The following is a 23957-nucleotide window of genomic DNA, read 5'->3' as shown; positions in this document are numbered from 1 at the left end:
TGGCTAGGATAAATGAATTTGTTTAAATTCTTAATAGCCATGAAAGAAATTTTATTTTTTTTACCAGACTATAGTAAGGTTATTGCGTATCACTTGTTTGTATTTAATTACTTAGTAAAATGTGAACTAGGCTTAAAAAGCTCCTGCAAGATATTTAATATCTTAAGGGACATAACTAAAGATTAACATTTCTGTTTTTCCTTAGTAATTTTTAAAACTTGAAATTTTAACTAGAATTTAAATCACTTTCTTCCAAGTGAGACTTTAAAAGAAGCCCTAAGTAACAGGTATTGACTTTCATTGTTGACACCTTTGGGTTATATATAAAACCAGTTCTCAAACAGAACACATAAACTATCTTTATAGGTGAATAAGTGTGCCCTTTAAGAATTAGCCAGGGAAATACAGTTTTTTGTATGTAAATCATAAAGCAACCAGGATTAGAATTCTTTAAATTTGTTACACTTAAAATAGTTTTAAATAAACATCTATGCTATTTAGTTATTTAAGTAATTGTTTTCTTTTTCTAAAGAAGGCTTTATAAAAATATGGCGGAGAAAAATAAGAGACTTGAACAAAACAAGAAAGCCATTGGGGGCTGAAGTTCATTTAAATATTTCAGCTGCAGGAAATCAGTTTAAAGAAGCCAGTGCTTAGATATCAAAACAACCAAACCAAGGCTAAACCTTAAATGTACACAACTACAGTGAATATGAAACCAAATTTTACCAAAATTATTCATTAAAAATTACTAATCATTCAAGACACACTGAATTTAGATCTAAGACAGAAGAAATATATTCTCTTGTATAAAATAAGCGATCCAACAAACTGAAGTTGATTTTTTCATGTTTAATGTGAAAATGAAGATCTCATGAAGTTTACATATCACAGTATTAGGCATTACTTAATATCAATTTTGATAGCTATAGTTACATCATCTGAAAATCACATGACGATTGGTGGCACGTTATATGCTTTTCAAAACTGCAGTAAAACAGAAATAACGTGAATGCAAATACGTATTGCCAAGGACCTAGGGATCACACTCAAATGACTGGATGGCAAACTTTACATGTTGGCAAGATAAAAAGAAATTGCTAAATCTTTTTTTCCCCCGTATTAAAATAATGAGTCTTAGATGACAAAGTAACAAGATCCAAGATACCTTAAATCAAAATATTTACGAAAAGTTCAATAATGTTTTAGAGCAAACAAAAAGGCGAAATTAAGGAGATCATTCGTATTCTAAATTTAATTTTTTCTGTTGGTTCTTAGTTACAAGCATTTCAAAGACTCTTTAAATAATACTTTTAAACTCCTAGTTAAAATAAAATGAGGTGAGGTAATATTTAATTAAAGCAACAAGTTATACCAGTTATGTAAAAATATCTTCCTGTTAATTTCAGAGATATTTTGTACCATTCAACCAGGAAGAAACTTGAACAATTATCTCAAGAAAATGCTGCTTTATCTGAAATTTGAAGTTCAATGTACTTTTTTTTTGAAGTTCAATGTACTTTATCTAAGACATTTAACCTTTGGGCCACTAAAAAAAGAAAAAAAAAAGACATTTAATTACTGCTTCATAAAATAAGCATTTATAGATGCTCAGGCAAATGCCTTAAAAGAAAGGACTTTTTAAAAATGAATAATTAATTCTGAAATTAGCAAGTTCATATCCTTTTCTAAATTATGGGAATATTTATTGGCAAAATTTATTAATTTTTATAAGATCCTACTTTTAACTTAAAAAAGTAAGAAGCAACTGTCGCTGACACTGAAAGGTATCTAGTGATAAGAAATTGCACATTAAGTCAGAAAATAAATCATGAACCTATAATTCTAATTACACACAGATAATGAAAACAAATGGTTTGTTTCCAGAAACCATGTGTTAAAGCTGATTTTGGACAATGAAAATGTATTTCTGAATCTATATATTGCAAATATAAGCAAAATGACTAGTGCTATTTCTGGGCTTTTTCTCTAAGATGTAAACATAATTTTAACGTCTCTCTATTCATAAGATACATTTTCCATTTACGTGTGAAATAGAATACTGGAAAGGTTAAACACTCTTAAAACATTTCAATCAACCACCCCAAAAGTAAGTGTTTTCCCAGTGCAGGGGAGGTACCCACAGAATTCCAGCCGCCTGTCTGAGAGAGGCATTCTGGTCTGTGCTGAAAGTCTTCCTAGCGGCTAAGACCATGCCTGCTGTGTTTATGCTAACACTGCCCCAGTGATACAAGAAGGAATGCTCTATCTGGATTTCAAATGCTACCTATTTACCTATCTTTTAAAATACAATAAAGCCAACTAGGTTTTTTTAAACATATAAATCATTTCATTTGAGGGCAGGATCTTGTTTTACCAATAGCGTGCGCCTATCAAGGAGAATACTGCATTCACTGGCTTTTAGCTTTTTACAGAAGCTTAGCCAAAATAGGACAACATAAAAATACCACTAATAAACAACACAACATCTTTACGAATTTAAATACTTAATATGACAGTGAGCTTTAGTTAAGAATATATTATTAGCAAGCTTTCTGCTCTACGACTGGACACAGTTTGCTATTCCTAAAATGGTAACATTAGAATTATTTTTCAGGATTCCTGCAGAGCTGTGCTCATTTTACATCCGTGTGAACTGCTGTCATCACTACTATGTCCAACCCCGGAGGATGAACTGGAAAAGAAGAGAGGGGGAAAATAATAAAAAGAGGAAATTGGTTTTCACAACACACTCAAAGCCTGAGTAACAGAGGAGAACTTTAATTATCTCCAGTCACAGAGAGAGACAGGAAATTTGGACTTTTAATTAGCCATTTGGAGTGCAGTCGGATATTTTTTTAGCTAGATAATTTAAACGCGAATAATTCAAGTCTGACTAAATGAAAGTCACATAATCAGAATGCAGATAATTGAATTTCTACTGCATTCATTAATTCAGTGTGGAGGTGTGTGTGAAGACTACTATGATGAGCTGTCACAGCTCAATAAAATCTCAGTCAATTAATTTTTTCATTATCTTAGTATTACATCAACAAAAAAGTGGAGTGTGCGTATATATCTATACACACGCATATGTGCACAATGTGTTATATAAATACGTATACATTAAATCAAAATGCAAGGAAATACCTTTCTGAATCATAATCTATATCATTTTCTTTTTTTCCTTCTTCTTCTTCTTCAGGGAAACGTCTGTTCATCAAGGCAAACTTGTGAATTGCTTCTTCTACGGAGTACTTAGTCTGCCCGGAAACACATGCCTCGATGTCTTCTGAATTCAGATGGCTTTGCAGGAAGAGGTGAAGGCTGCTATCTGAAAGCAGAAGTGCATTCTGTAGGACCCTATGTAAAAGAAAAAAGGAGACATGACCAGTGGACGGGGATGGACAATTATAGGGTGGGAAAGAGAAAAACATTAGAAATGTGCCACTGAAGTAATTTCTCTACTATGGCAAACTTGGCATCAATTACGACTCTGCCTATTAAACGGATGAAAGCATATGTTAACTTCTATTCGATGATTTGGAAATTTAGGTGAGTAAAAACATGAAGCTAATAGTTAAGAACATCTGTTAAAAGAATAACTTCAAGGACATTTCTTGAATTTAACCATCTGTTATGACCATGTGGATTAATTATGGAAATATTTTGCTTAGATAGTCACAGAAATTTATTCTGCTTTTAAAAAATTTACTGCCAACCAGCATGTCAATTCTGTGATCTTTATTGGCTAGGCTGTCATAAAACATCAAAACTTTCAACAACTATTAAAAACTATATTGAAAAGTCAATAGGTTTCTCAGCATGTCTTACATTTTCAAACTTTACAAGGATGCTTATATACACGTTCACAAGGGCTCAGTTGAGAGGTGGCTTTTTTGAATACTTAAGATTGACTAGAAATTTCTACAAAATCTTCAGCAGCACTACGTATCTATTTTAAAATGAGTCCCTAAATAAAATCGCTCCCAGCCAATTTTACTATATATGTAATTAAAGTATGATAATTTTGTAATAAGTACCTACTAGCCTTCTCACATGCAAGATCGGAGTTTACAAAGAGAATACAAATTTCAGCAGGTGCATCAGAACTGCATGGAGGATGAAAAACTGCCCTGTAGCAGAATCTGCACGCGCTCAAATTCGTATTAGCAGTGAATGTGTCTTTTTCTGAAATGCATGTCAAAGAATACCCTTATATTTAAATAAAAACTGGTTTTCTCTTTTTAGCAAAGATTTTGATGTAGGATAATTTAGTCTCTATTAATAGCTCGATAATGATATAACACAGACACTAAGACCAGATATAGGAGACAAAACTGAAACACTGAAACCCAAGTATAATTCTGTCCAACATGGGATTTTTTTCATATAGAGATCTATGAAAAACAGAGTATGTATTTCATACCAAACGAAACTTACTTTATATTCTGCATTTTTTAAACAAGTAATTAGATAAGTAAATCTCTTTTGGCCATTCATATTAATTTACTTAAAATCCAAGGTCACTGGAATATTTCCTTCTCTTCCATATAAAACAGAATTATTTCTTCAAGAAGGCAAGCGTCTAAAAATGCACAGGATCAAAACCAAAATCTAGCTGTCCTCTTTGCTTCAAATAGGCTTACAAATGTAGTTTGAGAAATACTCTTTACTGACCTACTAAAAGGAAAAGGAAAACCTTCGTACCTTTTTAAAAGGCAAAGTCTCAAGCAAAGCAGTTAAGTATTTACACTCCCCCCATGTCCTCTGCCCTGGGTGCCCTCAGAAGATGACCATATCGCATGACAAAGATTAATTTACCAAGTATAAGGAGTAAAGTAATAAATCCCTTTTACTACTCTTTGAGATTTATTTTCTACCTTTATAAATGTTTACCACTCTTGTTTTGAATGCTTCAAATCAAGAGAAGATTTATATAGCAACGAGCCATTAATATTACCTTGCATTTGCTGTGAAGTTTGAACGGAGTGTTTCCTGTGTCCTTTGTCAGTGGTTTCCTGCCAGCAGTGTTACAAGTAACTGTTCATAGGATTATACTTACTGCTTTGTTTCTGCTGGAAATGTATTTTCTTTATAAAATAATGGGTAATCTTTAAAACTGATTTTAGATGGTTTGAGGCATTACACCACAAAAGTAATGAGCACTAATGCCAATGATATTGGACACAAATTCATTTTAGCTTTATTTCATGTCTAAAGCAATTCTACTGAGCCTTGAACTGGTCACACACTGTTATTAACTTGCTAGTAACCTAACACATGGGTACAGCAAACAAAAGTGATCGGAGTCCAGGTTGATCTGCACCTCAAGGCTACTGTCCTTTTTCTTGAGCTATAATTCAATTTCCAATTTTACTGTGCATTAGACTCATTTCCCAGTGTTTTCTTTTCTGCTTAATACTGCCATCTGGAGGACACACAGGTGAACAGCCAGAGGGAGCCCGGCACACCCAGCTCACAATCCTGAACTGGGAGAAGGATGTTCAGGGAACATCTGAACACCCACACAGGCCCTGAGTTCAAAAACATGTGCCAGGCACAGTCTAGGTTTTTTGAATTGCTTCTGTCTGATTGGCTAAATGTATGTCACCGTACTCCATGGGTATGAGTTTTAAATAAGCAAAAATACTTTTTTATTGTATTTAGGATTTTTATTTTCAGTCCAGTATTTCATTCCAAAATTAAAAATACAAAATTTTTAGAGTGTTTTCCCATCTGGTTCAGTGAGCATAATTAGTTCATTTTAAGTAATATCTGGTTTAGTATATATCAGAGAGTGCTGTGACTGCCATCATAATATTAAACCTTATTTTACCTTAATCATACTTGTGCCACATTTTCCACCAACAAATCTAACAGCAGAAAATCAACTTCAAACTTAATATAAAGAGTATTTAGTAAAACAGTCAATAAAATGTCATCTTTATAAGCCTCCATAAAAATAAATGTATACAATTTTCAAGCCTTTATAAAAGGAACAATAAATAGCCTCTAGAATTTTAAAGGAATTTCTGAAAGGATATTTACAACACAAGTCAAAAGTTATTCCTTTCTCCATACCAACTTTTAAATTAAACGAAGCAAAACCTGTTTTTCCTTGAATTAAACACAGCTGAAAATCTGGTTTTCCTCAACGTGATTTTATTAGGTGTGTTATATATTGGTTCAGCTGAGAATATATATAGCTATGCAAAACCTAACTAAGGATGCCCTGAGTCTACTGAACCCCATATAATGATATGTATACACATCTGTATAGCGTGTGGAAGGTTATCAGTTTGATGTAGGAAAAAAAAATTAATTCAGCCTGTTTACCTCTTACCATGAGAAAAAAATAAAACCTACAAATCTTCACTGAAGATACTCATGATCTGTGCTGTGGTGCCCTCTATTGAACACAAAGACTTATAAAAATTGTGTGTGTGTGTGTGTGTGTGTGTGTATAAAACTAGCTGTAGTGTTTCCATGGTATCCTTTTGCAAAAAAAAAATTTTTATGCAATTCCTTAATTTTTTAAGAAATACAAAACTGTAATACAAAAGTCTACATTGTAAGGTACATGTAGTTATATTAATGGGGTGGATTCAGTAAAGAAGGAAAGCTGGCTCCCATTTGTGATAGCAATCAAATGTAAAAAGTTAGTAGGAATGCCAATTTCATAGTTAGAAACTTACCAACAGAATTTATCATTTAGTCTATAACTTCTTTTTTCATAACTATTAGTAAAAGTGACTTACAATTTAAAAGTAACCGGGGGGCGGGGGGAGACCCAAAAGGGAGAGTATAGCCAAGATTGAGGAAAAATGAATATATTTGAAAAATCTCACAATCATACTGACCAAATTTAGCTAGCATTTAAGAGTTCTAATTATAAACCTGCCAGTTCCTGGGATTAATATAGTGCCTCTACCTTTCTTATAATTTCCTTGTCTATAAAACTGAGATGAAACCTGACTCCTAACGTGGTAAGTATTGAGATAAAATATGTAAAAAGCTAAACATAGCCAGTGTTCAATAAAATAGTATAAATTACTCTTATTTGATATCCTGGCAAAGAAACAACTTTCTAATTCCTCTATGAAGAGTGGCCTGGATATGTACTTTGCTATTAATTATGCATTACTTCACAAATGACCTTAAAATGGAAAAAATATACATTTGTATTACAGACATACACCTATGCACAGAGACAGCAGCATTTTGGTTTCAAAGGGTTTGAACATATATAGCGCTCTTAGTTCATAACTTCAAAACTTACCTAAAAACCAAGTTTAAAAAGTACCTGCTAAAAATCTACAACACAGGCATGTTTCACATTTTAATGCTGTGGTGTTTCCCTCTCAAGTTCCGAAAGTGCTCTACAAACAAGGTACAGGCTCCTAACGGTGGCCCTACTTAATGGGTAACCATCAGGGCCTCAGAGGACAGCAAGGTGGGGTCAGGACACAGATGGCTGGCTGAGGTGCATGTCACATCCAGTTTGCCAAAGTGGGCTTAGGCTGGGGTGACAGAGGGGGTGTACCCGGGGCAAAGACATGCGAGGTCGCTATTTCTACACAAACTAGACAAAGAACATGAAGACTATGCATCAGAATCTGAGGGGCACAGAAAAGAAGGTGGCGAGGATTGGAAGGGTCACAGTATTCAGGGCATTTAGGTCAGGACTGAATCCAACCGTGTGGTATTAGACTCCTTACTTCCTTCAGGTTCAAACCACGTGGAAGCACCAGCTTTCATTTTTAACGTGAAACTCATCACTTGGAGACTAATGTTCACAGACCATAATGGAACAGATAACATCACAAGAGAACTTGGTGTCCGTTTCATGATTTGACTTCTGCATGGTAATCCAGATCCAATTTTAATGAATCTAGCCATCCCTGCTATGTATATAGTCGCTTCCCACTAGAATGGAAGCTTCAAGAGGTCAAGGATATGTGTCCATCTTGTGCAGTCCTATATCCCCAGTACCCAGCCTGGTCCAAAGCAGTCACTTAATAAATAGGTTTGCAGAGTCCTTTCCAAGCCATCCTCTGAATGACTTAACTACCCACGAGGTCGGCAATACATGTGTTACATTATTGCATTCTTTCTAGCAAACGAAGGCTCACAGGAATGAGGTGACTTTTCCAAGGTCGAAGAGTCAGAAAACACTCAGGAGCCAAGATTCACAGGAGACCTGGAACCCAGTTCCTCAAGCCCCTGACCCACGACACTTTCCATTATGACCTCTGCATCAGATTCCACCAGCAAACTGCCAAACGACACGGCACGCCCAAACAACCTAGAGTAACTAAGCACAGCCCCTCTGCAGCCCAGTGACTCTCACTCTGGCATGAATCTGGTTGACCAGTTGTGCAAGGAAAGGTCATGTTTAAAACAATGAAGTGATTCCTGGTCGAAAAACACATGCCCTGCACTTAACCAGCAACATAAATATAGAGACACGGACTGGCCTTTGATCTCAAATAAGGAGATTTCTCTACCAAAAACATGTAGCTCCCCAACGCTTCTGGGGACTGCAGGATTTGACTAGCTCTGTCCAGGTCTCACTGGCGATGGCCAGTCTGCAGCTTCCCTGAGCAGCATCTGGAGCGACAAGCCACTCTGCAAACTTGGCTGCGGGGACCACGTCTTAAGGGAGAGGCCATTAGCCACCTGGGTCCCATACAGACAATTAAAATTGGAGCTATCCCCAAAGGGAAAGGGCAGAAGAAATTTGACTGGGTCTTTGTCATGCCTATGATACCCCAAAGAACACCAGTGTGAGGTTTTCTGAGAACTTGGCTCGGTTAATCAATTCTTCTGGTCTCTTGTCATTTTTATTCCTCTGCCTTCTTTTTCTCTTCCGACCCTCCCTCAATTTATAATCTTGGATGTTTCTGTATGTCTCCATGACCCCCTCAAAGGAAAAGCATGATATCAATCTAATAGAAATAAATGTTAATATTCATGTGGATACTTAATACCCAAACCCTTGATGAGTGAGCCATATGGGGAGAGGGCAGTATATTATTTCAGGCTAGCTCAAAGTTACTGTGTAGGAAACTCAAAAGGAGACGGCTTCAGATCCTGAAGCTAGTAGAAAAAGACAGTTCAGGAGACTGGGCCCCGCCACTAACTAGTGGTCATAGGACTCATTCTATTTCCTTATCTACAAAATAGCAAAATAGAAAACTTAGCTCAAAGCTATTTCATTTAAGTGCATTAAAATAATGGCCGATACTTGGATACCACACATTATATGTCAGTCTGTTGTGAGTGCTTTACATTCGTTAACTGATTGAATCCTCTCGACAACCTTATGAAGTAGATACTATTATTACCCCATTTTATAGATGGGCAAACACAGGCACAGAGGAGGTAAAAGACTTGCCCAAGTCCCCAGCTAATAAGTAGGAGAAGCAGGATTTGAATTCAGGCAGTCTGGCCATAGGGTCTGTGTGCAAACCACTGTGTTGTCCCGTGGGATAGGTAGGTATTCCAGCATTCCAGAGTGGAAAAAAAGGGGAATTATAGCAGTGTGAATTCAAGTCACTTTCACTGCAGTACCAACCATCACCAAGTACCCCAGAGTTAATAACCCACTGAGACTATTCAAACACCAATTAATACTCCCTTATAAACATTCTCTCCAAAGAGTATCATTAAGCTATTCATTTAGAGGAGCTCAGAAGGGTATTAGCAGCCCATCGTACAGCTGATTTCGGTCTGTTGATCCTAAATGTTGTAAATAAAGAGAATTTCTAAGAAGTGCCTTTTTAATAAGGCACATTTGTTTCCTGGCAAATTTTACTCTTGTCAGCTAAACTCCCAAGCAATTTGGCTCTGTTTTATAGCTTAAGGGAGTATATATTTATTATCTGATTCAATTAGTTTATTGTTTTCTTTCTGGAAAGTTTGGTCCCGGATATGCACTGTGTGATGTGAGCCACAAGATGGTGCTCTAATATAGGAAATGAACTACTGAGAGTCCCACCAGAGCAGATCACCAGCATTTTAGAAACAGAAACGTTGTCCCCGACTTGATCGCGGGACACTCAACTCTTGCAAAGCACTGTGCTCATATCTCCCGTCTGGCTGCAAACGTTTCTGCACACTTACTTTCGGAGGAAATCTTCCAAACCCTGACGGCGTTGATCTACATGCTGGCGATTGTTCATGTTGAAAAATAGGTTTTTAGATGGAAGTTCTGGCAGTTGTCTTAGGAGAAAGAAAAAAAAATGCTCTTAATCATCCAATTAAGGTGGTTTCGTTACAGAAATCCCTCAAGATGAAAGCAAATGGTGCATGATAATTATCACACAACTATTATATACATGTTATATGGTTACATGATATAATAAGGGTGTGAGAAAATCAATTAACTTAAACAAAAAAAAACATTTTTGAGGCCTTCCATGGTCAATACTCATACAAGTCGGTATAATTCAAGTGATAAATTTTGAATTCAGATGCAGTAGTCAAAAAAAAACTAACTAAAGCTATATATTGCAATCAAGAAGAAAGCCTAAGAAATCCTTCATATTTTATATATCTTAATACATGTCAATTTTTTAATTGAAGTATAGTTGATTTACAATACTGTGTTAGTTTCAGGTGTTTTCCATTGTTTTTCAGATGGTTTTCCATTATAGGTTATTACAAGATATTGAACATAGTTCCCTGTGCTATACAGTAAACCACTGTTGTTTATTTTATATATAGTGGCATGTCAAATTTTAAAACATTGAATATAACAATAAGGTCTCCTCAATATACTCTTTAAATCACTTACACCAGTAATGCATTACTTTGGAGTCTCTGCCTCAGCCACACAAATTCTCTATATCTTCTTCGTACACAGGATGTTTTCATTGTAAAACACATGCTGTTGGTCTGTTTAAAGAAACAAAAAATATAAGCCTCACTTGAGGAAAAAATGCTTTTCTTATATCTATAACTCCCTATATGCCCCCCAATATTCATCTAAAGTAGGATTTTAAAAATCAAAAATACATTTGCATTTATGCAAGACTCAAATAGTGCACATAACCCACCAATATAGCATCCATGGAGACAGCTGGGGTGACATAAATGAGCAGTGTTGTCCTGGGGCAAGGCATGACCCTGCCCTTCCCTGAGTCCTGAAGTAGCTTCCTGCTCACCTATTAGCACTCCCTTCAGAGACAAATCATAAACATTAAACAAATCCTGAAGAATAAATGACCAATAAGACCTCAGGGTCATCCACTGCATTCAGCCCCATCCATCCATCCGTGGAGAAGCCTTTGGGGATTAGAAACACCTTCTCTTGGTCCTTCACATGACATCGCAGAAGCTGTTGTGTCCTTGATATGGTCATCGCTACAGATCACACAAATTACCCAGAATCCTGAAATCACTTTTAAACAAGAGATCAGCATTTCCCTTCTCTACTTAGATGTGCAAGGAAGCGTGATCAAGTAAAAAGAGACATGTGGTGCACAGGACGAGTATGTGCATGGAGGACCCAAATTCCAGTCCTGGCTCTGCTATAAGGCAAGTCACTTCAACTCCAGTTCCCTGAATGGTAAAATGGGGATGAAATAGTACATCCCAATTTCACAGGGTTGTTGTTATTAGGATTGATAATATGCACATGGCAAATGTTATCTCTTAATAGTATTATTAGTTACTGGACATTGGTTTCCTTCCAGCTACCTTAAGGCAAACTTAGAAAAAGCCACTCTCAGAGTCCCTACCCAAAGCAAAACAGCAATGCTTCTCCTTTGGGTAAACACAAGGCTGGTAAATATGTGTGTTTCTCCTTTCTGTAAAACCAGAGACTGGCTTATTTGTCTGTTGGTTTTGTAAGAAGATCTCTATTCTACCTATTAATTTCAAAATTCTATTTTATAATCTTTACACTGCCAAATGGGAAATTTTTTTGCCCCCAAGATTTATATCATTTCAAAAACTGTTATCAACCTACCACTTAATAAGCACCCAGCCGCTGTTTTCCTTGGAAAGTGTCAGGGATGGTGTACATTAGTTCCTAACCGTTCCCATGAAATGTATGGCACAGTTCCTGGTATTCCTGAACTTCCTAAAATTCAAAGAACCTCAGGATGCACAGAGGTTAAGAGACTTGCCCCCAAAATACTTATTGGCCTAAATCCTGCCATGGATGATATGGCAGCAAACACACTGGATGGAGTCTGTGGCACAATACTAACGTTGTGGGACTTCCCTGGTGGCGCAGCGGCTGAGAATCCGCCTGCCAGTGCAGGGGACACGGGTTCGAGCCCTGGTCCGGGAAGATCCCACATGCCGCGGAGCAACTAAGCCCGTGTGCCACAACTACTGAGCCTGTGCTCTAGAGCCCACGAGCCACAACTACCGAGCCCGCGTGCCACAACTACCAAAGCCCGCGTGCCTAGAGCCTGTGCTCCGCAACAAGAGAAGCCACCGCAATGAGAAGCCTGCACACTGCAACGAAGAGTAGGCCCTGCTCCCCGCAACCAGAGAAAGCCTGCACACAGCAACGAAGACCCAACGCAGCCATAAATAAATAAGTAAAATAAATTTATAAAAAAAAAATAATAATGTTGTGTGTGTGGATTTCAAAGCACACCAGGGCCTCCCTCTAACGTGACCCTTAGGGACTCAGGCAGCAGGCCGTTTACTCCAGAATTCGTGCCCTAACAAGGCCTGGGTGAGTATCCTCTCAGTGCTCTCTCCCCAGAGAGGACCAGGCCACTGCAGGGCCTCTTGAACCTCAGGCAGAGGTGGAGTTCAGTTCAACTGCCTTTCATTTCTCTGCTCAGAATCACTGTGCATGCAATAACTGGAGATCCGACTGGTGCTTACACCAGACAAAGGTCTATCTATAAGTCCTTCATTTGCAGGACAAGCTCAGGAGAGGATATATGAAGGACTACCCACCTCGACAGTCCACTAGTTTAAAATTCCAAGTAAATGCTACAACTTCGGAGTTGCCTGGTATCATTTCCCTTGAGGTTAATTTAAGTGCGTTAAACACCAGCTTCTCTACCTGCAAAGCTCTATGGGTACAGCATCTAAATGAGGGTAACAAGAACTCTCCAGTCTCCCCACCCATTCCTAATCGTACAACAATAGGTAGAAGCCTCTTCAGGATCAGGCTACACTGAGATCACTAATTTATCAAGTTCCTCTAAATCTAGCTGCTTGCTTCTGCTATCTATCAATCCAAGAACATTTATTCATTGTCAGTTTATAAGCATCTCAGAGAAACACCAGAGCCGCCACCAAATAACATGCGTGGAACCCACTATTTCTGGTTTTAGATGGACATTTCTGAATTCACATCATGTTATTTATGTAGAAGAGAAGGATCTATACTTTCATTAACTCCCTGAAGTTAATTAAATTTCATGCCTACTTATAAAGTGTGTCATAAGGACCCACAAATTTTTTAGAGGGAGTCAAAAGGCAACTAAAGAATTTCATTTCATTTTCAAATGCTTAGTCTTACATACTTGTGTTATAATTTTCCACACAGAATGCATATCTGGTGTGACCTCATGAGTAAAACGAAAACAAAATCAAAATACAAGGCATACCCTGGCAATGGGCTTCAACACAACCATCAAAGAAAGCAGTTCTGAATTTTTACTTTATTTTCCAAGTTGGGGAGCTTTGAAAGAAAAAAAGGAAGAAAGGAGAAAAAAGAGAAGTTTTGTGGGTGGTATCTGGTTACCCAATATACCAATGTAGCTATTAACAATGTGAAGATCAAAGGATGGCTAAATTTTATCTCACCTGTTCTATACAGTCACAGATAAAATCTGAGCCCATTTCTATGCTCTCAAGAAAAGTCTGGACTAAATTAGGCAAAAGAAGTGACTATCTTCATGATCAAGGGCCAATAAACTATATACACCTGTGGGCCAAATCCAGCCGCCACCTGTCTTCACTAATAAATTTTTATTGGAACACAATTACACTCATTCATTTATGTATTGTTTATGGCTACTTTCACCCTACAACAACAGAGCTGAGTAATTTTGAGAGTCTGTATGGCCCACAATGCCAAAGATATTTACTACCTGGTCTTTTCCAGAAAAAGATTGCTGACCCTCATTCAAGATAATCAGAGGAGGCGACACACCACACAACACTGTTCAAGAGATTATGATACAGTACTATTTCCAAGTAAAGTAAATCATTTCTAGTTATTTACTTAATTACTCAGAATTGAGACTAAGGCAAAATAATTCCATATATTCATTTCCTACTTTCCTGTTCTACATATAAAACACTGCACATCTCTTTTCCAGAGAACTCTACATCCTCTCAAAACCTAAGATTTATCAGGCAATATAGTCTCCAGAAATATGCTATAACAGATCATAAAGAAATACCATTAATGAGCTATAAAAACTCTTTCTGCATTTTAGATGTATTCACATCTTCATACATGAAGGCAATAAACATTAAAATATTAACAAAGGTACACTAAGGAATTCAAATAAAGAACTTTAGGAACCATCGTACTACTTCATTTAAGAGACAAGCACTAATTGTAATCATTCAAATTCAGTTCTTTGAATTAGAAAAATTTTTATAAATTTCAATTATAAGTATATCATAGTATCCCATCAAATGTATGCTACCTAAAAATTACTATGATTTCTATGGACTACTGACGGCATACTTACATGAATACATATCTCATAGTCAATATAAGAATGCCAGAAGTCTTCCTTCTGAATCCTAGGATCTCGAACCCAAACACTTACAAATTCCTGTAAGGGCATCACAAGCAAAGAAATAGGTTTCAGAATTGCAAGTAGGGCTAAGAAGGGCTGAGAGAAATGACTGTACAAGAACAAAACTGAAATAAACTTTAACCGATGTGGTTGTAATCCTTTAAAAAACAAGAAGTTAATGAATCAAGCACCACAGGAAGTCTAAAAAATGCTGTTGCCACAAATGGAATTTTTACAATAACGCAAAACCGAGCTGGGTGCACTTTTGGATAGTTTTACAGGTTATGTGAAGACAATAAGAACAGATACTCTAAAACTGACTTTTAATTTTGCATCATGAAAAATAGGTTCACATTTTTATCAAGTTGTAAAAGTGGTCATTTCTTACTTTCTTCATTTCTCTGAATTAAAACTATAGGCCCTGCCTGATAAATCACTTGCTAGAACACAAGAAAGAGTGACAAAGGTCATGTGAAAAGCAAGCAAGGAGAGCTGAAAATGACGTTGTGTGTGCACCCCAACTTCCTGAGAATAAGCACTACTAACTTAGTAACAGAAAGATGAGCACCTTTGACACCCTCTTCTATTTTTAAAATATACCTTCCCATGTAGTAAATCATTTCATCTTCATAACAACCTCATGTTATAGATAAGAATTAGAAAAGTTAAAAAAAATACAAAGTAGATCATTTTGTTCCTTTTTAAAGATAGTAAGAACAGGAAATAGGGGGTAAAATTTAAAATACAATATTTTTTTTAAAAAGTGCTCTTCATTAAATCAGCTTAATTTTAAAATATGAAAACGTACAACAAAAAAAGTGTTATGTTTGGCACAACAATTCATTGCTAACTGAATTTCATTTTAAATATTTTAACTTTTTGTTTTGAAAAAAGACTTCAGGGCTGAAATTTTAGGCATTCCTTACTGCTTTGCTTTGGCACATCTGAAAAGCAGGCCGTCAGCGCTCTAGAGCAGAAGAAAAAAGATTATGAGGTTTTCTGGACAGAGCACCTCCATTCTGTTATGCAGATAATAAAATGAGAATTTTTCAGGACAGAGGATTAAGAGAGAAGGAGAAAAATAGTCCACATTCCCTTAAATCGCTTTTGCCACCTATCAAGTTCACCTTCTAAAGTAATGCTTTGCTCTTGCATTGGAGACTTCTGCCCCACTGCTTGCCCTCAGTATATATACAGGGATGATGAGTTAATGTTCCAAAAAGTCTTATTTTAAAATCTTTTCATTATGTATTTTTAAAGTCATTTAGAAGACAGACAATAAAAACAAGACAACACTATAACAATACTCTAAATGTTTTGGCCATTTTTTCTTAAAAGCGTATTCTAAATTATAAGAGGGACTATAAAGACAATTGTTAGTAAGAAGCCCTCTTACATATAGTGTGATTGGGTCAGGGTAAAGTAGATCCTGCCCAGAGGTGGACATGAAACAGAACCCAGGCACCCTGCCCTTAGTGCGTGTGTGTGCGTGTGTGTGTGTGTCTGTGTGTAACTCATTTTCCCAGAGTGCTTTTCACACATCCATAGTTCTTAGAAGGAGTGAATCAATCACCAATGAATCAATGAACAGAAGGACAAATAGGTCAGGAATAGGAGAGAAGACCAGAATCCAGGGTAGACCACATCTAACCCTCCAAATGCCTCCAACACACTCAGGGCAAGGGAGAATGTTGACAAGGGTTGACAAGGTTATCCTACCCCCGTTAAGCCAGCCTAAGGGAGAAGGCTGCTAGTCATCAGGTCACATGTAAGCCACACTCCCTCACAGGGTGCTGGCAGCTCCACTTTTCCACTGGAGAGGCAGAAGTTCTTGAATATCCCACAGGGGAAATTAAATATTTCCAACAGCTCAATGTTCCATATTAACAGAAGATATGCACCTGTTACTGAAATAGTGGGCCTCCACTCAGGTTAAACAAAAATGAAAAGACAAAGAAATGCATTTGTCAATTTTCTACAAACCTGTCATTTAAAAAAAGGTTTCTGAACTAAAATTATAAAGTCCACAATTACCACAGCATCACAGACCCCTTGAACACTCAACATATTATTAATTGAAGATGGTAGTAATGACAAATAGTTCTCAAAAAAATCAGGACTTTTTCCCCTGTATTTGTTCGCTACTGTCTAACTACTGACATCTACACTTTGAGTAACATGTCCCTTTTCATGGAAAGAGCACTGAAATTGTGGTCACAAGACCAGGGGTAAATTCTGATGCACTTACTTCCTAAATTATGAACTTATTCACTGAGCCTCCGCTTCTACATCAGGAAAATAGGAATGATGCCTGTCCGGCCCATCTCAACTGTTGGTTAGGAGGATCAAATTAAAAAATACCTGTGAGAGCACTGGGAAAACTTTCATTAAGTGCTACATGAAAGTCAACTATTATTACGTAGAAAGGAAAATGCTTATAAACCCAGAGCACAGAGGTCTTCCCATAGACCTTGGCAATAAGCAATTCAGGAAAGCTAATCCAGATGTATACCTTTTTTTAAGTAAAAATTTATTAATTTAAGAACCTAGTTGCAAACACTTTAATACTGTAATTTTTCAGTGAAAGGCAGAGTGACCTAAAGATTTCACAGAAATTGCTTGGAGCAGGCCCCTCATGATATTTGTAAAAGGAATGAACATCATAATGAACACTGTAGATTCTACAGTAAAGAATCTACTTTCCTCATCTTAGTGGATTGTAATTCTTGGATTGTACCATTATTATTACTCATTATGACTAATCTTTATGTAGGAAAGATATGTTGAAAACATATTCTAAAGCCATGCTGGAAAAAGAATCTCCTAAGAACACAGCAATGCACTTTAAATGAACACTCAAAATTAACTGTGGTGCTAAGGCTCCAAATGCTTTTTCAATCCTGAAAATCTTTAACTTGGTTGAAGTGCTAAATGGCGAACTTTCTTCCTTCTCGTTCCCTTCAACGTTGCTGTTGCCCTGAGAGCCATCCCAGGCTGCTGTTCTTCACACCCTGTTAGGATTCCAGGATGACCTCATCCAAACATATGGTTTCAAGTGCTCAGCGTGAGTTGATGATTCTCTCTCCATCCCAGTCCAGGCATTTTCCCACGTATCCAGCCTCCTGCCTAGAGAGCTCACTGGGAAATCCCACGAGCACAAAGAGTCCACACCCTTCCCACATCCTCCTCTTCATCTCATCCCCAGCAACCCCAGCCAGAAACCCAGAGTCCCCAGACTTCTCTATCTGACTCACTGACCACGTCCTCCAGATTCACCCTTCTTTGACCCACCCACAACTCTATTCCCTCTGTGAGTGCTTTGAGCCAAGGACTGCTTGCCCAACATTAATGCAGGGGCTGCTAATTGATCCCTGGGCCCGTAATTCATCCCCCACACTAAAACAAGAATGGCTCCAAAGCACACATCTGATGGTGTCATTTTCCTGCTGAAAATCCTACAAAACCTGCCCCATAACCTTCAAGATCAAGTTCAAACTCTGTAGTTAGCACAATATAGCCTTTCCTGATTTTCACTCTCCTTATCTCCAAAGGCGAAGCTTACATCCCCATACACAGCATGCAATTTCACACCTGCATGCCTTTGAACATGCTGTTCTCTCTGCCTGCACTGCTGTCCTCACCCCAGTTTCTGCTTTTTCCTTCATCGCCATCATCTGGTTCTTTCTTTTATTTTCTGCTAACTCCAATCCATTTCAAAAAGCAACTCAGTCTCTAGAAATCCTTCTGGAATTCCTCTGGAAATCCTCAGATTCACCCAGTCTGATTAATTGGACTCTACTTCAAGCCCCTACTGTCTCTGGGCAGACCTTGGGCATCCTCCCTCTTCACCGTGCCTTACTGCACTGTAATGACCTGCAGGCCTCCTCCACTAGACGCTAAGCTCCTTTAGGGTAGCTCAGGCTGCCCAGCATGACTTGAGCACCTGGCACACCCAATGCAGTCCATTAATATCATTTAATGAATAAATGCATGTCTGCAGGAATAAATGAACTGGCTTCAGGAAAAAAAAAAAGATGAGATCAAACTTCAACTGAAATAAAAACCTCATCCACTTGGGTTCTTGGACTCCATGAATTAATGATGTTATTTAGCAGCTGGTCTAAAGTTTATCTTAATTTAACAAACCCCTTCCTCTAAGGGTGTGCCAATTAACAGCACGTGGCTACGAGAGCAATGTTTAAGGTCTATGAGAATCAACTGGTTTCAAGCGCCCTAAAGAACTCCAGAAACACCTATTTACATAGAAATGATTGAAAATCATTCTGAGAGCACCAGTAACTTGAGTCCCCTAAGACTTGTACCAGACGACGATTTGTTTGTGTAGTTGGAGTTAAAATATGCACTTGAAAGTAATAAACGTACATTTATTTTAAAATACTCTATAATTCAGATGGGTCCCCCTTCCCCAATCTGCAATTAGTAGGAATTAGTGAAGTTTCACGATACTTCCAGCTACGAATAGCACACCCAGGAAGCCAAGGTTCACCTGTAATCTCTTAATTAGACGCATCCCTCATGATGCTGCCCACCATCCTTCAAAGGAATGTTGACAGCCTGTCAGCCACAAAGGACAGCTCCAAGTTCCATAACTAGGATCATATGGATTTCCTATGAAAATTGCTTCAGTAGCAGCAGTTAGTCAATTTAATAACCTTATTAAACACTTTAATGACTTCTTGGGCCTAATGATTATATCTAGTATGAAGGAAGAAATCAGGCAGGGTAGAATTAAAAACTTAAGCTAACTGATCCCTACGGTTCTCCATGTGAAAACAAACTTCTGAAGAAAGAGAACTGCACTCTTTGAAAGTCTAATTCCTGTGTTGTCTTGTAATAATCACTCTTCAATTTCAGTGTACCCCCTTCCCTCCCCAACTCCCACCCCAGGTTCAACCTTTATCCATTTATCCATCTACCTCGTCTTTTTTTCCTTAGCCCTGATATATGAGAATAAATCAACAATAAAAATAACCATACTGAACAAGGCATGTGCATGTGCCAGGCACTGTGGTAAGTGTTTTATACATGTTTTCCTTTAATCTTTATGACAATCCTAAGAGGTCAGTAATATTATCACCCCCCTTTTTACAGATAAGAAAAATAAGGCTTCTTAAACTTAAGCAACTGGCCCAAAGTCAAATGGCCAACAGGCTGAGCTGGGTTTCAAACTCTGGTCTGCCTTGCTCCAAAGCCTGTGCTCTCAAATGTGTTCTACTGGGTGCTTCTTTAACAATAAATAATAAATCTCCGATTTCACTACATTTCCAATTTCACCAAAGTGCATTATTTTGGAGGGGAAAAAATTATTTTCTTTGCTATTAGCTAAAACATCAATTCAAACAACATGTTCTTCTGAAACTCTGTCCCACTAGCTTCTCAAAGGCCTTGTATTTCATCTTTATATCTCTAGCACCAAGCACAGTATTGGCACTCATTAGTAAGTGCTCATGAAATGTCTGAGAATTAACCAACTGATTATAAAGAAGATTCAAAACCAAAGGATGTACAGGTTCTGTGTGCTGAAAACTATAAGATGCTATTGAAAGAAATCGAAGAAGTATATACTTCTTTGTATATATCTGTGTAAGTATATTCTATACTGTGTTCATGTATTGGAAGAGTCAACATAGTAAAGAGATAAATGCTCCCCAAATTGATCTATAAGTTTAATGCAATTCCTGTAAAAATCCCAGCCAGATTTTTGAAGACACAGCTGACCTTATTCTAAAATTTACATGGAAAGGAAAAGACCCTAGAATAGTCAAAATAATTCTGAAAGAGAATAAAGTGGGAGGAATCCTTCTTCCTGATGTTAAGGCTTACTATACAGTTATAGTAATCAGGATAGTGTGGTACGGGTAGAGGGGCACAGGTCAATGGAACAGAATAGAAAACCCAGAAATAGACTTATGCAAGTATGCCCAACTGATTTTAGACAAGGGTGTAAAAACAATTCAATGGAGGAGAGATAGCCTTTTCAACAAGTGGCTCTGGACCAACTGGACATCCCCAGGCCAAAAGATGAACCTTGACCTGAACTTTGCCCCTTACATAAAAATTAACTCAAAATGGACCATAGATTTAAATGGAAACATAAAACCATAAAACTTTTAGAAAAAAACATAGGAGAAAATCTTTGCGACCTATGATTAGAGAGAGTTCTTAGACTTGACACCGAAATGATAATCCACGTAAGGAAAGAGAGCTAAATTAGACCTCGCCAAACCTAAAAATCTTTGCTCTGCACCTCCTGTGAAGAGGTTGAAAAGAAAAATTACAGGCTGGAAAATATCTGCAAATCGCTCATCCCTCAAAGGACTTGTAGCTAGAATACATAAAGAACTCTCAAAACTCAACGTGTAAAAAAAGCAAAGAATTCAATTAGAAAATAGGCAAAACATATGAAAAGGCATTTCACCAAGGAAGACATACAGATAGCAAACAAGCGCGTGAAAAGATGTTCAAAATCATTAGCCACTAGGGGAAATGCAAATTAACACCACAATATGTCACTACATACCTATCACAGTTTCTACTATTTTTATAGTACAGTAAACATAACTGTGTGCTAACTGTAAAAATATTTATTCTTATTACAAAAAGATGAGTACAGACAAAAGCTAACAAACAAAGAATCTCTAGGTGTTAGTATTAGTTTTTCATATCCTTGATGAGAATCTTCTACCATAAAAATGAAAACTTGTTTCATTTTATGCTCACTTTCTCAGGCCGTTTTTATCCTATTCCAAAGTATATACCCATTTTATATGTTTATGTATTTGAACTGGAGACTCATTCATTCAATTAAAATGCATTGAGTCCTGGTTCTGAGCGAGGCACTGACATTTAACCAATGTCTTATTCACCAGGGTTCTATCCAGGGCTCCCACATAACAATCTCCAAACTAAAATTTAGCCCCTTTCACACACACTACATTCTCTACAAATAACATGCTTGAAAGGCAGAAGGAATGTATCAAGCAACCTTCCTTTATTTCCTAATAATATTTATGACAAATAACCTAAAAGACATCCTCCAAGGAATGTTACTTGTCACTTTATAGCTTGGAGTGTGTTTAAATGCCGTTCCCTGGCAGTTTTGAACGATGACTTTTAAGAAAGCTTTTATTACATCGGGATAAATAGCTGTGAGTGAAATTCAACTAGGCCTGCCTTTTACATGACTTATAATAATTCATGATGTTATGAGTTTCTTTACACAAGCAGTGTCCAGAATTAAGGAGAGTTACCCCTTTGTATTTCATGATACATTAGTGGAAAAAACTCATCTTTTACAACAAGAAATAATTACCAACCTGTGTTAAACTACACCACAAGGACACGATCAGCAAAATCCAGAATGTGAAATCATCTATAGGTCAAAAGACGCAGTTTCTTCAACAAATAAATTGCACAAGGGGGAAAATGGGCAGAATGAGAGGTTTTAAGCAATATATTAACCAAATGCAATGTGTAGTTCCTATTTGGATCATGACTAGAACAACCAAATATACAATTTTTTTTTCAACGTAATCAGGGAGACTTGAACACTGACTATTTGATGATATGAAGGAATTAATGTTAATTATTTAAGGTATGATAATGTGGTTTGTTTCTAAGAAGGGTCATTTGTTATAAATGCATACTAAAATACTGACAGATGAAATTACACTATGCCTAAAATTCGTTTCAGATAATTCACTGTGTGGTAGCAGGAGGGAATGGGTGGCGGTGGGGCAATAGCTTGGTCATGAATTAATAACGTGTTAACTCTTGAACCCCCAGGTACATAAGGGCTCATTACATTAGTCTCTCTACTTTGTGTATGTTTAAAATTTATAATGAAAAGTTAAAACCAGTAAAGGAAGAGAAGGGAGGAAGGGAAGAAGGGAAGAGGTCATCTCAAGGGGACTGCTCTATGAAAAGAGACACATGTGGCACTTGAAAGCGAAAGTAAGTCAGAAACATGAATCTGAAAGCATTAACCATGAGTTCAACAGGTACTGACACCGTTAACATAATGACGTCCCAATACTTATCTACCTTTGAAAAATAAGATTTTTTCATTATTATAAAAATAAAATATGTATGTGGTTAAAGAAAGAGAGAGAGATCATTTCAAGTACAAATGAGAACACCATGAAAATGAAGTCCCCCTCCTACTGGACTTCCAGTTTCTTGTCAGCCTATCTAGGACTTTTATATACTTCTTCTGTTATACACATAATCGGCACATATATGTATATATATATGTGTGTGTATATACTGTATATATACTTTTTAATGCAAATGGGAGCACACTGTAAATACTGTTTTGTACCTTGATTTATTCATTGCAGTCTTTTAGAAATCTTTATGTGCGAGCACATATAATTCAATGTTATCTGTTTTAAAATTAACTGTTTTAGAGCAGTTTTAAATATACAGAAAAATTGTTCAAAAACAGTAGAGAATTCCCATATATCCCATACCCAGTTTTCCCTATTATTACATCACGTCACATAGGCAGGGAGGAAAGCAGGAAGGAAGAACAAATTGAGTTTTGGGGATTGGGAAAGGGTCTTGTCTTGTCACTTCCCTTCAAAGTCCCCAGCATCGCAGGACACCAGGTGGAGGTGTTGCTTATGGGATATCCTTTGATGTTACTCACTGGTCCCAGCTCAGTCAGTTTCCAATCAGAAATCAATATTAAAACCATGCTTTCCTAGAGCAAGCCCAAAATGTTACCATCAATCAGTGTAAGTGGATCTTGAACACTTAAATGTTAAGCTTAGAGCCAACATGTCCAAAACAGCAACACATCCTTCCCATCTCTCCCTGTGGCAGGGTCCTCACGGTGCCTGGAACTGTCCCGGGCCCACCTGGTTCTGCTCCACTCAAGGTATCTCCTGCCACGGAGCTGTAGATTTACTGTCACTAAAGTGTCAATAAATGCTAATTGCCATTATATCCAATATAAAGTATGTACATTTTGAAGGAGAAAAAACTCTTATACAAAAGGTATGAATCTCTAAAGGTAGAATTCAGCCATCATGATCCAGGAGAGCTGGGGAGATACACACACACACACACACACACACACACACACACACACAGAGAGAGAAGAGAGGTTTCAGCCCACCCTTCCAGTCACATCACATATGTAGGACTATCCCACTTACACCAAGCCAGCGCTGGGCAGAGACACAAACACAGTTC

General features: G+C 37.3%; 1 protein-coding gene across 3 annotated transcripts in view; it reads right to left on the bottom strand.

The window, feature by feature from the left end:
• Positions 1-751: 751 nt before the first annotated feature.
• SNX10 (sorting nexin 10) overlaps positions 752-23957 on the bottom strand; it is a 73106-nt gene continuing 49900 nt past the window's right edge. The window contains exons 1-5 of one of the 3 annotated variants that reach the window (XM_029234019.1): positions 11064-11082; positions 10802-10902; positions 10129-10227; positions 3151-3363; positions 752-2695 (exon numbers count right to left, since the gene is read on the bottom strand). In XM_029234019.1, the coding sequence (XP_029089852.1) occupies positions 2614-2695; positions 3151-3363; positions 10129-10227; positions 10802-10902; positions 11064-11078 (510 nt within the window). In that variant the 5' untranslated portion in view covers positions 11079-11082 and the 3' untranslated portion in view covers positions 752-2613. Of the gene's footprint in view, positions 2696-3150; positions 3364-10128; positions 10228-10801; positions 10903-11063; positions 11083-14687; positions 14775-23957 lie in introns of those variants that run through there. The other 2 variants (XM_029234017.1, XM_029234018.1) reach the window with 2 other exon arrangements.

The sequence above is a fragment of the Monodon monoceros genome, unplaced genomic scaffold (assembly GCF_005190385.1).
Source record: "Monodon monoceros isolate NGI ecotype Baffin Bay Population unplaced genomic scaffold, NGI_Narwhal_1 Super_Scaffold_2, whole genome shotgun sequence".
Lineage (NCBI taxonomy): Eukaryota > Metazoa > Chordata > Mammalia > Artiodactyla > Monodontidae > Monodon > Monodon monoceros.
The sequence above is the reverse complement of the archived record's forward strand: the minus strand, read 5'-3'. Positions and strand labels throughout refer to the sequence as shown.